The sequence below is a fragment of the Petaurus breviceps genome, unplaced genomic scaffold, assembly GCF_028583685.1.
Source record: "Petaurus breviceps papuanus isolate PSGF00001 unplaced genomic scaffold, PetGlider_PUasm1.0 38, whole genome shotgun sequence".
Lineage (NCBI taxonomy): Eukaryota > Metazoa > Chordata > Mammalia > Diprotodontia > Petauridae > Petaurus > Petaurus breviceps.
In genome coordinates this window covers 34,189,148-34,203,987 of record NW_027186304.1, presented here as the reverse complement: position 1 = coordinate 34,203,987, position 14,840 = coordinate 34,189,148, and the positions used below count along the sequence as shown (strand labels likewise).

Genomic DNA, 14,840 nt, shown 5'->3' with positions numbered 1-14,840 from the left:
GTCTGCCTTCTCATGTAAGTTATGGAGTATGAGTATAAAAGGAACTGATTTTTTTTAGATACCTCATAAAATTTCTTTTAACTGTGGGCCACATGCCAGAGATTTTTTTTTAAATACACAAACCTTTAAGACATCAAATTAATCTTATCAACATGTATTTTCTTAAAATATAGAATTGGCTCAAAATGGTTTATAGAAACAAAAAATATGTCCGAAGTGTGAAATGACAAATGCCTTCGATCTCAACACTCCCTCTAGTGTTTACTTTTAAGCCCAGAAAGGTTTTAGTACACAGACCAACAGTAAGCCTTCTATCTAACAGCAAAACATTTCATTAAGGAGATTAAGGACCTTGTCATCAGATGAAGAGAACAATGCTAAATCCTTGACACAGATGAAAATTAGATCAGAGCAAAGTGAGGTTCCTCCCTGCTACTGAGAAGCAACTTTACGAGGGAAAAATTTCAAAATTACTGGTAAATATAATGATATAATACAGATATGTGTGTATTTTAAGTTTGCTTCAGGAGCTACTCCTAATTTATTATGAAATTAATTGGATATGTATTCTTAATGGGAAAATAAGTTCTATATTTTACATGTATACATATATTACACATAATAATTTGCATGATCTTGTAACCTGATTCAATATTGTTTAGTTGTACTATCAAAAAAAAAATTGAGACCTTATAACCTGAGTTTATTCTGTCAAATGTAGCTTCAAAGACTTTTTAGAGGGGCTTATGACATTCCACTTTCCCCCTTGGGATTCTGCCTGTAAAGTATTACCTCAATTTCCCTAGAGAAGGAACATTAAACTTCAGTGGATCTACTTATTAATCATTACGTATAAATATGTGTATGCATGTATATGTTATCGATCAAGGAATATTGATTCATCTGCATTCATCAGGGTGAGAAAAGAAAGCATGTGCATTTGCAAAATTCTAAGAACCATATCCTTCTACCTATAACACGAAGGAGTCATAGCAACTACAGAGAACAGACATAAGGGAAAATCTTTGAGGTGGGTTAAGTATTGTTGGCCCAGCTACATATGGTATTATCAACGCTTAAGGTGTTTGTTGCTGTTTTAAAGAGGGAAAATTATAAATAGCTTTCTGCTTTCATAACAAGTAAATTAGAGAAATTTCTGTAGAAAACTAATTTGAAAAATTAATATTTTTGGAAAAGCATTGTTATGGCTACATTTCCACTTTTCTTAGGGATCTTTACATTTAGCAAAGCTTTAAAATAAGGTTTTGAATCTGTGTGGTTATGAGGCCTTACATCCACTGGTGACTCTTGGCACAGTGTCCTCCTATAAAAATCAGCATGAATACAAATACAATCATCTTTGCCTTTTGATATCAATTTTAGTCTTTTCAATACTCCCAACTAGAAGCATTAAAATAAGTATATGTGGTCTCAGCTCATAAAGTGAAAGTGGTCGACTTCCAACAGAAACATGTTTTGGAGTAACATATGTTTCCATTTGATACTGAATTGAAAATAACAACCTAACGGCTAGCACTTCATTTAGGTTTATTTTTCTTTTTCAGTAATGGGGAATGTGAAGCCTCCAATTCTGATGTTTACTGTGCATCTGTTATGGTTGAAAGGCTGTCAGTGTGCACCTACTTGGAAAGACACAACTGATCTCAGCGAAAACCTAAAAAGTGGGTTGGCTTTCTTTATCTCCCTTGTCCTGTTTCTATGCACTGCTGGCATTTACGAGGACTCACAGTTAAGAGATAACAGCTTTCATTACAGCCCTCCAGTTTCATGTTGTTGTAAAACTTTCTCTAGGGCTGATTGATATTAAACATAGAGGCTGTGGGGACATGATGCCAAACATCTGGACCAAAATGGAAAAATTTAGCCAATTATCTGAATACTTTTCCATAGCCAGCTGGTTGGTATTGTAGAGATAAAACTGACCATTTTTTGACAGGATTTCCAGTATAATCCAGATGTTTGGTGTCATATACATGCAGACTGATGAGTAATGAAATGATATTCCAACTTTTTAAAAAATTAAGCAATGAAGATCATCTTTGCAGTTCTCCTTACACTGTGGAAGATTAAATAACAAATATATTGGATCTAGCTGTTCCATGATCATTAATTGAGTTCTCATTTTAAGAATGAAATGTAGTCTTTCCTTGATAATGGGTATTTCACATATATTGACAATTAAATTTGCTGAAATGGAACAAGTTAGAAAATGCTTTGAAGGTTTATAATTACTTTTTAAAAAACAGATTTATTCCTCTAAAGAAGAAGGAATACCAAACAATGAATTCTAGCCCTATTAAATCAATTAATCATGAATGAGGAAACAGTGTATTCAAAGAAAAAAGATTAAAGAATCTCATTACTGGGGGAAAGATCATGCCAATGAATCAATTATGTTTGTTCAGAACTGTAAATAAAGTGGAGTGACTGGGGCTTTGCTTTAGGGTACTACATTTAAAGGGTGTTTGGGAAAGTACTGACACCCTCTACCCCATGCTGGGGTACTAGAGTACTACACCCCAGAAGAATTTACTTCTCTCCTTCCCAACCACCCAACTTGGCCCACATGCAGAAATATCCAGGCATAGTTCTTTGTTTAATGCTTCCATGGAAGTTATTTGAGCAAAGGCTGTCCTGGTTGTATACATTCGATTTATGCTTTTTATTTTTTTAATGGCAAAACTTTGACTTCCAAACTAAAAAAAATACATTAAATAAATAAAAATAGGTCACTGATGCAAGTCACAAGAAAGAGGTCCAATTAACTATAGCACACCAAGGCACTCACCACACATGAACAGAAGGTATTGTTGGGGTGGCAGCTTACTGCTGATTCATTATGAGAGGCTTCCAGAGTCAGATGCTATAAAAGTGCAATTAGGCCTCTATTTAAGGGAATGAAAAATCAGTGAACTGGTTTTGCAATGTAGTTGTGTAATCAAAGCAAAAACCAAAAAACCAAAAACAGATCCTGTGATTCTCTTAGGCTTGTCCGTTGCTGGAGAGCAATACATAGATGAAGAGGTGAAGAAAGCTTTGATTGGAATTAAGCAGATGAAAATCGTGATGGAAAGAAATGAAGTAAAACACAAAGAGCTAATGAAAACCCTGAAGAAAAGCAGTAAAGAGAAACAGGTGATTGAAAATGCTCTTGGTCCCTAACCGTGCCAAGAAAATAGACTGTGATGGTTAGCCCAATTGAGCAATTATTCCCTCCAGCATTCATACGCTGACAATCATTTTGGTTACATCAAGAATCAGCTTCCCAAATAAGCATTTACTGTATCTGCTGTTTTTAGATGACATCACCCTACTAGGAGGGAAGGATTCCAAATATATACATATATATATATATATATATTTTTTTTTTTTTCCCTCCAAATCCATCCTTCCTGGGACAGCATTATCTTCTCAGTAGCCATGCCATATCTGACCAAAGTAGCAACTTAACAAATTCTCTCTTCTCTGAAACCTTATATTCAAGTTAGGTAGGAGAGAGTTTACCTGAATCATCACCTCTAACTTCTCTATTTAATGGGAGAAAAACCCATCCCTTCCAAGCACTTCCTACAAGAAATCAGTTGAACATTTGTCTGAGACTTTCAGACATGTTCATTTCAAAGATGAATAATATCTTAGTAGATTTTCAAAGTGGATGTTGACCCCATACTTTCCTCCCTCACTACAGGTTCCTGAAGATTCCCAAAAGGGAACCATCTCCTCCCCCTGACGGTGAAAAAATTTGGGTGAATCACACAGTAGGGAATCAGGTACTAGAAATGGATTCAGGAAGACCTAATTTTAGAATTCACCTCCAACATTTACTATGCATATGTGGTACGATCACGGGTTAGTCATTCATTCTCCAAATCTTAGTTTCTTCATCTGTAAAATGGGAATAATAATACCTGCAGTTGCTAACCTCATGGAGTTGATGTAAGACTCAAGTGAATTAATTTGTATAAAATGTTTTGCAAATTTTCAAGTGCTATATAAATATCCACAGTTATTCTCTGGTGATCTTCTTAGTCTCCAATCTGGTAATAATGTAATTAATGCATGCCCTGAACCTAAACACCATACTGTGACAAATAAAAAGCTAGAGAGGATTTTGTCTCTATGATTCAGGGGTTCTATGAAATTTTTACTTTGATCAAAAAAGAAAGAAGAGAGTTTATCAAACTGTAGGTTGAAGTTGATGCCTGGCAATATTTTAGAACACATTTTTAATGGATTTTGCTTACAGAAAGGAAAGCAATGACCTAGCAAGGATTCATCAAGAACAAGACATGTCAGACTATTACTCATTTCCTTCTATAATAACTAGCATTTATATAACACATTAAGGTTTGCAAAGAGCTGTACATACTATCTCGTTTGATCCTTACAACATCACTAGGCGGTAAATGCTATTGCTTTCCCCATTTTACAGATGAGGAAACTGAAGCCAAGAAAGGTTCAGTGACTTGACTAGGGTTACACAGCTAATAAGTATGAGACCAGATTTGCATTCAGGAAGATGAGTCTTCCGGGTCTGTAGTGCCCCCCAAATACAGATTTCTGAAGCCAGATTTGAGCTCAGACTTTCCTGCTCCAAGTCCAGGGCTCTTACCCACTGTACCACCTAGCTGTCCCTTTTTTGACTGGTTTACAACATAGTTCTGGGGATGTGTTGGAGCCAGCAATCTCCAAACAAACCACTTGTTAAATGCATCTCCCCATAACTGAGAGAGTAAGAACCAAGCAGGAAAAACATCTGAGAAGGATCCTGAGGTCTAGGAAGCAGGAAAAGAGGAGCCTTTATTACAATAGCTGTCATGCTTTAGGGGAAGCCCTGATTAAACTTAGACAACACTAGAGGATTTTTCCAAGCACAAGCCCCAAGGATGGTTTTTTACTCATATTAACAATGTTGAATTCCCTCCAAATAAAAATTAAAAAAACAAAATGAATAACTTCATAAAAATAAATACTTAATAAACATAAAAGAAAAAAGAATAATTATTTTTTTAACATTTTTATAGTTAACTAGTCAATTAACAAGCATTTATTAAGTGCCTACTATGTGCCGGGATTGTACTAAATGTTCTATGTAGAACTATACATACATATTTTATCTCATTTGATTCTCATAACAGCTCAGTGAGGCAAATGCCATTATTATCTTCATTTTATAAATGAGGAAACTGAGACTGAGGAACATTAAGTGACCTGACCAGAGATGAGTTTGGAGTTGACTAATAAATATCTGAGTCAGGATTTGAACTCAGGTCTATCCTGACTACAAGTCTGGCATTCTAACCAATGTTCCACCTAGTTGTTCCCAAAAAGATGATAGAAAACAAAAAAATTAGGTGACTCTGAAATCATAATGTAAGACGATGGGAAATTTTGAATTATAAATATTTAATTTACTTAGCAGAACACATTTTATGCTATTAATCATGGGAGGAATTGAGATTTATTCTACAAAGACTCGTGACCCACCCTTTTTTATCCTGGTATCCTGAATTTCAGGATTCTGTATACTATTTCAGAGTTGCAAAAATTGCGAAATTCTTTATTAATGATAATAATGCTTTTTAATCTTTACCTACAGTATCTTCCTGAGTATTCTAGAAGGCTTTACATGGTGTCTCTTCTAATCATCTTCTGTTAGCATTAGGAAAAGCTGAGGCACAGAAAGGGGGGAAAGCCACACAAAGTTAGAAGCAAATCATTCATCCCCTGAGTTACTAGGACAGAATGTAGACCAAGGAAACTCAGTCCATAGATTGCTCCAAGCCGTTTCTGCTTTCCATAGTGTATAAAAGGGATGGGAAGGTAAGTCACCACCAGAAAGTGCCCACTAGAGGGTACTCTTCCCTTTTCTATACTATGCCTGTGGCCGTATGTCCCCAGCTGGACAGCCCCTACAGCCCTGCCTTTTGATAGACAGTAGTACCCAACAGACATGTGGGCCTCCAGATAACCCTAATGTGGACGGGTCATCTGATCCCAAACATGTTGCTTAACATGCAGTAGCTTACAATATATTCATACATTCAGTGCAACTGAAATCTCATGGTTTTATAGACTAGAAAAATTATAATTTACATATTCACATTGAGGCAGACTTCTAAGTACTGCAATGAGGGACTTGGAGTCAGAAGGATCTGAGTTCAAATCCTGTCTCAGACATTTACTCGCTGTGTGATTCTGGGCAAGTTATTTAACTGCCTCAGTTTCTTCATCCATAAAATGGAAATAATAATGAAACATATTTAACAATGTTGTTTGTAGAATTAAAGGAGTTAATATATATAAGACACTTTGTAAACCTTAAACAGCTAGATAAATGTAATTTATTGTTTTCGATTTTTAGAACCCCTAGGTTTTTATTTTTATATTTTTATTTTGTTATTTATATTTTATATATTTTAATATGTTTATTAATAATAAATTTAATAATTATTGATATTTTATTATTTATTTTATTTTTAACATTTATATGTCACTTTAAGGCTTGTAATGTATTTTTAAAATATTATTTAATTTGATCCTCACAACAACCCTGGGAAATAGATGCAATTATTATCCCCGATTTACAAATGAGGAAACAGGTTGAAAGGGATCAAATGACTTCCCCAAAGTCACACAGCTGATGTTTGACGAAGGAAATGACCACTGGTCTTCCTAAATCCACTGTTCCTGCCTAGTTTCCCTTATGTTGTCCACAGAGAGAATTACTTTATCAGTGACCACTTCTGTCTTATCCAAAGAGATGACAGAAACTGCTGAGAGGGGAAAGGAAAATCGTTTGGGAAAATAGCATAGAAATACTCATTTTAAAAGCAGCCAGTACTGAGGCACTTGACATTGAAATGGCATGTTATTTTCTCCCCCTCAATTAGGAGGCTCTCCAGCTTATGAATGAAGTCAAAGAAAGGCTGGAGGTAGAGGAAAGGAGATGCCAGGTGTCCTTGACAGGTTTATGGGATGAATGCAAGTCTTGTCTGGAAAGTAGCTGCATGAGATTTTATACAACCTGCCAACCAAGTTGGTCCACTGTGATAAATAAGGTAAGGGGAAAAAATAGGTCTCAGGATTTCAAGATTTCTGGAACTCAACTAAGTTCCCTTATGGTTCCAAATTAGGCGGGGTGGGAGAGAGTAGGGAGGAAAGGACAAAGGGAAGAGAAAGTTTAAAAAAAGGAGATATAAAAGGGAAACGGGGTGATTTCCACAAAAGAGGAGGTATAAAAAGTGATAGGTGGGCCAGCCATAATGTGAGGATGGAGGAGACAAGATGGACCACCTTAGTGTTGCTGTGATGTCAACACATTAAAAAGAACCAAATGGAGCCCCCCAGTATGTTAGCCAAATCCACACTGGAGGATTGAGAGAATGACCTGATAGCCAAGAATCCCACAGGGTAAGAGTATGTGAATGCCTCATAGTTTGTACCAGTGGAGACACTTACCTATGGCAGTGAGATCCAGATCCATTGGAATATCTTAGAACAGTGCCCAATTTGATGCCACCATTCAGGAATCTGTAACTGAACAAGCATATTGTCAATTTTTTGTGCTAATGGTTCAATGTATTTATACTCAAATAGTTTACAATTCTTCATAATCTATATATGCTATCTATACAATACTATGATACTATCACTAGAAAATAGTAATAATGTTTCATTCATTCCTTCACTTTTTTCCTCTTGGAGCCAAGAGTCTCCTTTGCACTCTTACCTCACCTACTCTCACATGCATAAAATTTACTCAGTTCATGGAAATATTATCTAGGTACTGGGGTCCCTGCTCAAGAAGCACAAATGGAGAGGTTGCCTCCATACTTCTTCAATATTTCTGGGAGCTGTAAGGTTGTCAGTCTGGGCACTTCCTCCATCGATGCAGATAGCAATCCTTCTGCTCCTTAGTAAACATCGTTTGTAAGTTGTCATTGCTGAAAGGCTTTCTGAACTTATCGAGGTTCTGAATTGGAAGGCTGTAATCTTTCACCAGGCATGTACAAAATCTTTCCAGTCTGGGAGAACCTGCCACAGCTTACTTTTGTTGGCATAGCCTTCAAGTGCCCAGGGTGACTTCAGAATCATCATGAAGCATCAGACGAGGACCTTAGTGGATCTGTATGCTCTGGGGTAGTCTCCATACTGTAGGAGCCTATCTTATTGTCTTGAATTTCTTCCCCTTCCTGCAAGACTTTGCGACTCTGCCTCACTTAAATCCAATTCATACACATGATATCGGTGATATCACTGGTCCCCTTCAAAAAATGAAGGATGAACAACATTGTTGAGACATGAGCTTGATTAAGATTTCATGCCCAGTATTAGATAATGCCAGGGGAAATCAGAACAACTTCTTGCTTGCCAAAGCCTTACCCAATTAAATGGAAAGTAATCCCCAGGATAAAGAAGAAGCTCTGTTTGCTTGGCTCTCTCCTTAACTGGATCATGTTGGGCTTTTGTGATTGCCTCCAATCTCTAACCCATCTGTGTGCTGTGAAGAGTAGAGGTCTTACTGTTACTAACCAGCAGTGTGATCCAGGGCAAATCACTTAGCCCCTCAACTTCAGTTTCCCTTCTGCAAAATGTGGGGGATGGATTGAGATGATTCCTTCAGTCACTTTCAAATCCAATATTCTTTGATTCTATAAAACACTACAAAAGTTTATCAGCATAATTAAAAATAGTACAGCTAAGTGTTGGTGCAAACCAAACAGATTGTAAGGCAAAGTGTAGGGTTTTTCTTTTCATTTTAAATAGCTGCTCTCGGCATACAGACAAAATTATTTTTACATGCAAAGTTGAATCTGACAAACGATCAATGGTAATTGTGTTTACTCTTTTCTCCCTGAGATTAATTTTTATTTGTTACTTGTTGTTTTGTTATTCCTAGAGCCTTCCTTTGTTATTCTAAGACCTTTTTTAATAAAAATTTTTAATAATTGAAATATAACATAAATACAACAAATATAATAAAGAACTATTGTATATATTTTCATTATGATAAAATAAATTCTAGAAATGAAAATGATATCAGAATTTAAAGGACATCAAACATAATTTCCTTATGACAGTCAGGAACTGAAGGCAGATCCCTGCAAACAAGTCTGAGTTCCCCAGTATTTGACACTTTGCTCTGTCCTCCCCCAAACCTTTTTATAATTCAAACCTTTAATGAAAAGAACAACCATCTTTTAAATAAACATATCTGTGCTTACTCTAATGGTAGCAACATGGGCATGATCTACTTATCTGCTGAAAGGACATTACTCAGTTGGCTCATTTTAACATGGAATTCCTAGAATTCATTCCCTCCACAACTCTGCTTCTTAGAAATTCTAGCTTTATTCAAAGATGAACTTAAGGGCCACCTCATATTGGGAGGTCTTTCTTGATTATCTCCTCCTCCAGCTGCTAATGCCTGCCTCCAAAATTCTTTTATATCTACCTTACATGTATTCTTATATTTACTTATATGTGTACATGTTGTTTCCCCACTAGAATGTAAGCTCCTTGAGGACAGGAACTTTATTTCATTTTGGTCATCTTATCATTAACACCTAGCACAGTGCCTTGTATATAGTGGACTTTTTTTTATGTTGGTTAAAGAGAAATGAATGATTTGAATATTTGCTTAAAATCCCTATTTTGCTTGACTGTTGGCAATACCTAACCAAGAATGAAGGTAACCATGGTTTTCTATTCTTAGACAATTGCTGCTCGGAAAACAAAGATTAAGGTAAAATGTATTCTTCGGGCCAAAGCTGGTTTTCCGAGTGGATTACTTTTTCTTTGGTGTGGAAGCCTAGTGTAAATTTATTTTTATTGCTTGTTCCTTGGCTTCTTCTTGTTGTTGTACTGAAATAGAGCCATAGGGTATCTCTATAGATAAGGTGGGAGATGGAATGTGAAGAGGGAGATGAAGGGTTGGCAGATATGATAGAGAGATGTTGCAATGCAGTAGAAAGGGTGGTAGGTGACCAAGGCAGCCATAGCCATTAAACTAGCTGGAACCCTGTTGCATAATCCAATTCAGCCAATGTTCTGGCTTGGGAAGAGGGATATCTATATATAAAGGTAAAATAGGCGGGCATATGTGTGGTCTGCTTTCAGAGGCACCCAGCAAGACCCCTTTGCCCCCCAAAATACCTCCCTTCTGAACTTGTTGATATCTGAAATCTGGTGATTAGAGTTTGGCTTAAACTAAACATTAGCACTGCTTTTTTAAAAATGTAAATTTTGGGGGTGGCTAGATGGCACAGTGAATAGAGCAACGGCCCTGGAGTCAGAAGGACCTAAGTTCAAATTTGACCCAAGACACTTAACACAAATCTAGCTGTGTGACCTTGGGCAAGTCACTTAATCCCAATTGCTCTGCCTTCCCCCCTCCAAAAAAAAAAGCAAAAAAAAAAGTAAATATTCTTGGTAGAAGCAACATACTAAGCTTTACAAATTATACACATCTCAGAGTGAATACTTTTTATAGCTTAAAGCAAAGGAGAAAGCATTCAGAAAGGACTGAGGGCTTAGAGCATGCTAAAGAAGCTAAAGAAAAGGACTTTAGACAATCTTAGGCTTATTAATTTTTTTTTCCAAAAATCTTCTCTGGATACTACCTTATGTATTGCCTGGTATTCTTTGTGTTCCAAATTCCATGGCTCAAATTGTGACTGCTGAGTAATGTTATTAAACTTGAGCCAACTTTGCATCACCAAGACTCCAGTCAGAGTTTTATAGGAATTTAATTCAAGTTGGAACATTTTTGTGGTTGTCATTTAGTCATTTTCAGTTGTGGATGACTCTTTGTGACATCTTTTGGAGTTTTCCCTGCAAAGAATACTGAAATAGTTTGCCATTTCCTTTTCCTGCTCATTTGACAGATGAGAAAACTAAGGCAAGTAGGGTTAAGTGACTTGCCCAGGGTCACACAGCTAGGAAATGTCTAAGGCTGGATTTGAACTCAGGTCTTTCTGTCTTTAAGTCCAGCACTCTATCTACTGTGCCACCTAGCTGCTTCAGTAAGCATTTAATAGACTGAAATGAACGATTAGTACATTAGCCAAAAATTCACTGCTTATTCCTAAGGTACTCAGTAATTCAATTCAACCATCATTTAAGTGTCTCCTATACTCCAGCAAGTCGAGAATTAGTTTGAACTCTACTTCATTAATGTAGGAATTTTAAAATTTGCTAATAGAAAAGACCTAGAAGCAAGGTAATGGCCTGACTCCATTTCTATTCCCCTGCAGATTGAAAGCTTTTTCAAGAAAATGCCTCAATTATTTTTTCCTTTTCGTGAAGATGAAGCAAAAGCTCTTCCTGTCACTGAAAAGTCAAATGAAGAGGATCCTCAGCTATCCCAAATGGAAGGCACATTCAGCCAACTTGCCATGGATGTGCACACACTATTCGACAGGAGCACTGATGTCTTCAAACAGATACAGAAAGAATTTGACCAGGCTTTCCAAACATATTTCATCTCAGACAAAGACTCAACAGAGCCCTACTTCCTTCCAGCTTTATCAGAGACAACTGCCCAAAACACAAGTCTTCTGAAAAGCTGGGAGATACCCAATTTCTTTCAGCTGTTTTTTGATTTCAGCAAATCAATTGTGATAGGTATTGGTGAAATGATTACTGAAATGATAAAAGGAATGAAGAATTTACCAGAACAAGTGAAAGGCAAGTATCATAAAAACCAGTTTGATGTCACCATCTTTACCAATATCTTGTCTTGGGTAGAATAGTAAATGTGAGAGTTTTGAATAGTTCATGAGATAATAGTTTTAGAGCTTAAATGGACCTTAGGGGGTCATCTAGTCTAGCACCCTAATTTTATAGCTCAGGAGCAGAGAAATGAAGTGATTTACTCAAGGTCACTACAAGGCGACTACAAGTGGTAGAGTCAGAATTCAAACACAGATCCTTTGATTCCAAGTGTAGTACTCTTTCTATTACCTCACTGCCTCTTTATTTATCATTCCTAACGTGTCTTTCTGTGGTTAAGCAATGATTTCAGGATTTTTACACAGAATAATTTTTCCCCCAGTTTATTCATTTAGATCCATCTTCTGAGTGAAGTGCGTAATTCATAAGTAGCCATTCCTTTAGCGAAAGACACTTCACCCTGATAGGAAGTAAGCTGAAGCCCTGTGCCCCTGCTTATAGACTGATAAGTACTTCATGCCATTTGGAGAACAGGTTGTTACAAATATACTCAGCTGAAAATGAACATGCTGATGAAAGAGTGAACTCACACCTTCTACACAAATTGATTTAATCCACTCTAACCCATTCATTTCACAAACTTCCTCATGACTTGCTTGCCATGTCATGAAGTTTGTCTTCCCTACACACCATCCACCAACCAGTTGTTTGGAACTAAATACCAGTCTACCTCCTCACATAGAAGAAAATCATCAATGTGGGTAAGAGGGGATAGAAAGAGTTTTGATAGAAGATGGAAGAGATTAGTATAGTCTTTATAATTTTGTTGCTGTTCAGTCCTTTCATTCATGTCCAACTCTTCATGACCCCATTTGGGCTTTTCTTGGCAAAGATAATAAAGTTGTTTGCCATTCCTTCTCTAGCTCATTTTACTGATGAAGAATCTGGAGCAGACAGGGTCAAGTGACTTGCCCAAGGTCACACAGCTAGTAAGTGTCTGAGGTAGAATTTGAACTCAGGTCTTCCTGATTCCAGGACAGGGCATTCTATTGTGTCACCTAACTGCCCCAACTAAGGATCTAAACTTTGCCCTTGGGAAGGTCCCAGAAAGGAAGAGCTCAGTAGGGCTTGTATCCTGCTTCAATCTCAGCACTTTACACTGAATTTTTAAGTGAATGTTATTAATGATAATATCAGTATAATAGTCTATACTAGCCTAAATTACAATATACCTCCAAAAATAGAGTCCTTTCTCAGCACTGGCATCTGATCACTAATCCTGTCCTAATGACTAATTGGTCTTTGTGCATCCAGTATCTCATCTCTTCAATCTATCCTCCACACATCTGCCCAGTCTGATCATCCTAAAATGTCTTCCTGACTTCAGGCTCAGGGCTCTATTCATTGTGCCACATAGTTGCCTCTCTTTATATTTATATAATCTGTATTTAGTTTCCTGAACCAAAGACCTACACGGAGTCCCACAGTTCTATTCTGTTTAAAATGATGTCTTTTATTTTTACATCTTATTCCCATTAGAATATGTCCCTCCCATCCCCAACTCTCACTTGGCGAACCTTTCCTTATAACAAAGATTGAAAAAGAAAAAAAATTAATCAAAGATAACCAATACACCAACCACAATTCCCCACTTCTCCGATTAAGGGTGGGAGGTGTATTTCTTCTTCTTGGGAGCCAAATTGAATAATTATGATCACATAGCATACATTTTTGCTTGGTCGTTCTTATTATTTTAATCATTGGGGCCATTGTTAATAGTTCTTTTTCTCCATACTTCACTCACACAAGAAGAAGAAATTATAAATTTCATAATTATTAAATTTGGCTCCCAAGAAGAAGAAAGAAGGATTTGTTCTGTATAACTTGGTCTCAGTCAAAACGATGCACCCAAAGACCTAGAAGGTCACTTATGGCCTTGAGTCCACAGGTTCCCCAACCTTGGAGAGGGATGGCTTCTGAGGTCTTTTACAGATTTGAGCCCATACGTCCCAGTGACTGTATAATTTCTAAGCTTCCTTCTCATTCTAAAATGCTACAATGCTATAATTCTTCAAGCCATGAAAACTCACTGGAAGAATTGTGGGGTAAAATTCCTGGACATGTGGCCCAAACTGAACAGGCCAGAAAAGAAAAATAAGTATTGTTTTCTACAGATAACAGTTATTTCCCCATATTTAAAAAAACTAAAAACTTATTTAAGTCAGGAGATAAGAATTTATTCCAGTTTTATCTTCCACAATTCAGCTTGAAAAAAAAGAGAGAGAGAAAAAGACTCCCTAAGAATTTCTCTGTGGTATTTAGACAGCAAAAAAATGTCAGAAACAGGTGTTGCTACATGGACGACACCTGGAGTGAGCACCTGCGCATTCCTGAACTTGTTTCTTGCTGGGCTCTTTTCCAGAAGAAAGGTGAGAGGAGTGGCTTTTTTGCTGGCTGACAACTAACTGAAACAGTTGTAGCTGCCAAAATGTAAAGCAAGTTCTTGCAGTAGCTAGCTAGGACTTTGTATAACTGGAATCTCCTCTTATTTTATCTAGAAACTTTGTGCTGGATTTCTCTCCGGTACCTTTGTTATATAGGCAGAAGTTAGTCAGCTGGACAAACTCCATACCTGGAATAGTAGTTAGAGTCCATGACCAATAGTTTTTTTTCTAGTAGAATGGTCCTATAATCTGGCAATCATTTCTGAACATTCTCCAGATATTCAATAGGAAGGACAGGATCCTAGACAAAATAATTCACTGCTGGTGCTACTATGGGGTAGAAGTGGGGGTGGGGGGGGAGGGAGAAACCTATTCCAATAATCCTACTGGACATCAAGTTTCTGTGATATGTAGATGAATTTAAATGTTTCAAATCATACATCATCCTCGCAATTACATAATAAGTCATACTTACAAAGTGCTTTACTATTAGAAAGTGCTTTATATATATTATATAATTAGGATATATTACTATATATTTATATGTTTTGGGATATATTCTTAATGAATATAATGCATATAAAATAACAAGAGAGACAAGGTGGCATGGTAGATAGATAGCTATCCTCAGAGTCAGGAGAAAGAGAGAGTGGGGGAGGGATGGAGGAGGAAGGAAGGAAGGAAGGAAGGAAGGAAGGA

At 36.8% G+C, this 14,840-nt stretch overlaps 1 protein-coding gene across 1 annotated transcript in view; it reads left to right on the top strand.

Annotated features, from left to right (window-relative positions):
- The first annotated feature begins 288 nt into the window (after positions 1-288).
- Positions 289-14,840, top strand: part of CLUL1 (clusterin like 1) — a 31,327-nt gene continuing 16,775 nt past the window's right edge. Inside the window, exons 1-5 of the mRNA XM_069099738.1 lie at positions 289-476; positions 1,566-1,682; positions 3,008-3,156; positions 6,915-7,082; positions 11,280-11,712. Of these exons, the coding sequence (XP_068955839.1) occupies positions 1,568-1,682; positions 3,008-3,156; positions 6,915-7,082; positions 11,280-11,712 (865 nt within the window). The 5' untranslated portion in view covers positions 289-476; positions 1,566-1,567. The remainder of the gene's footprint in view (positions 477-1,565; positions 1,683-3,007; positions 3,157-6,914; positions 7,083-11,279; positions 11,713-14,840) is intronic.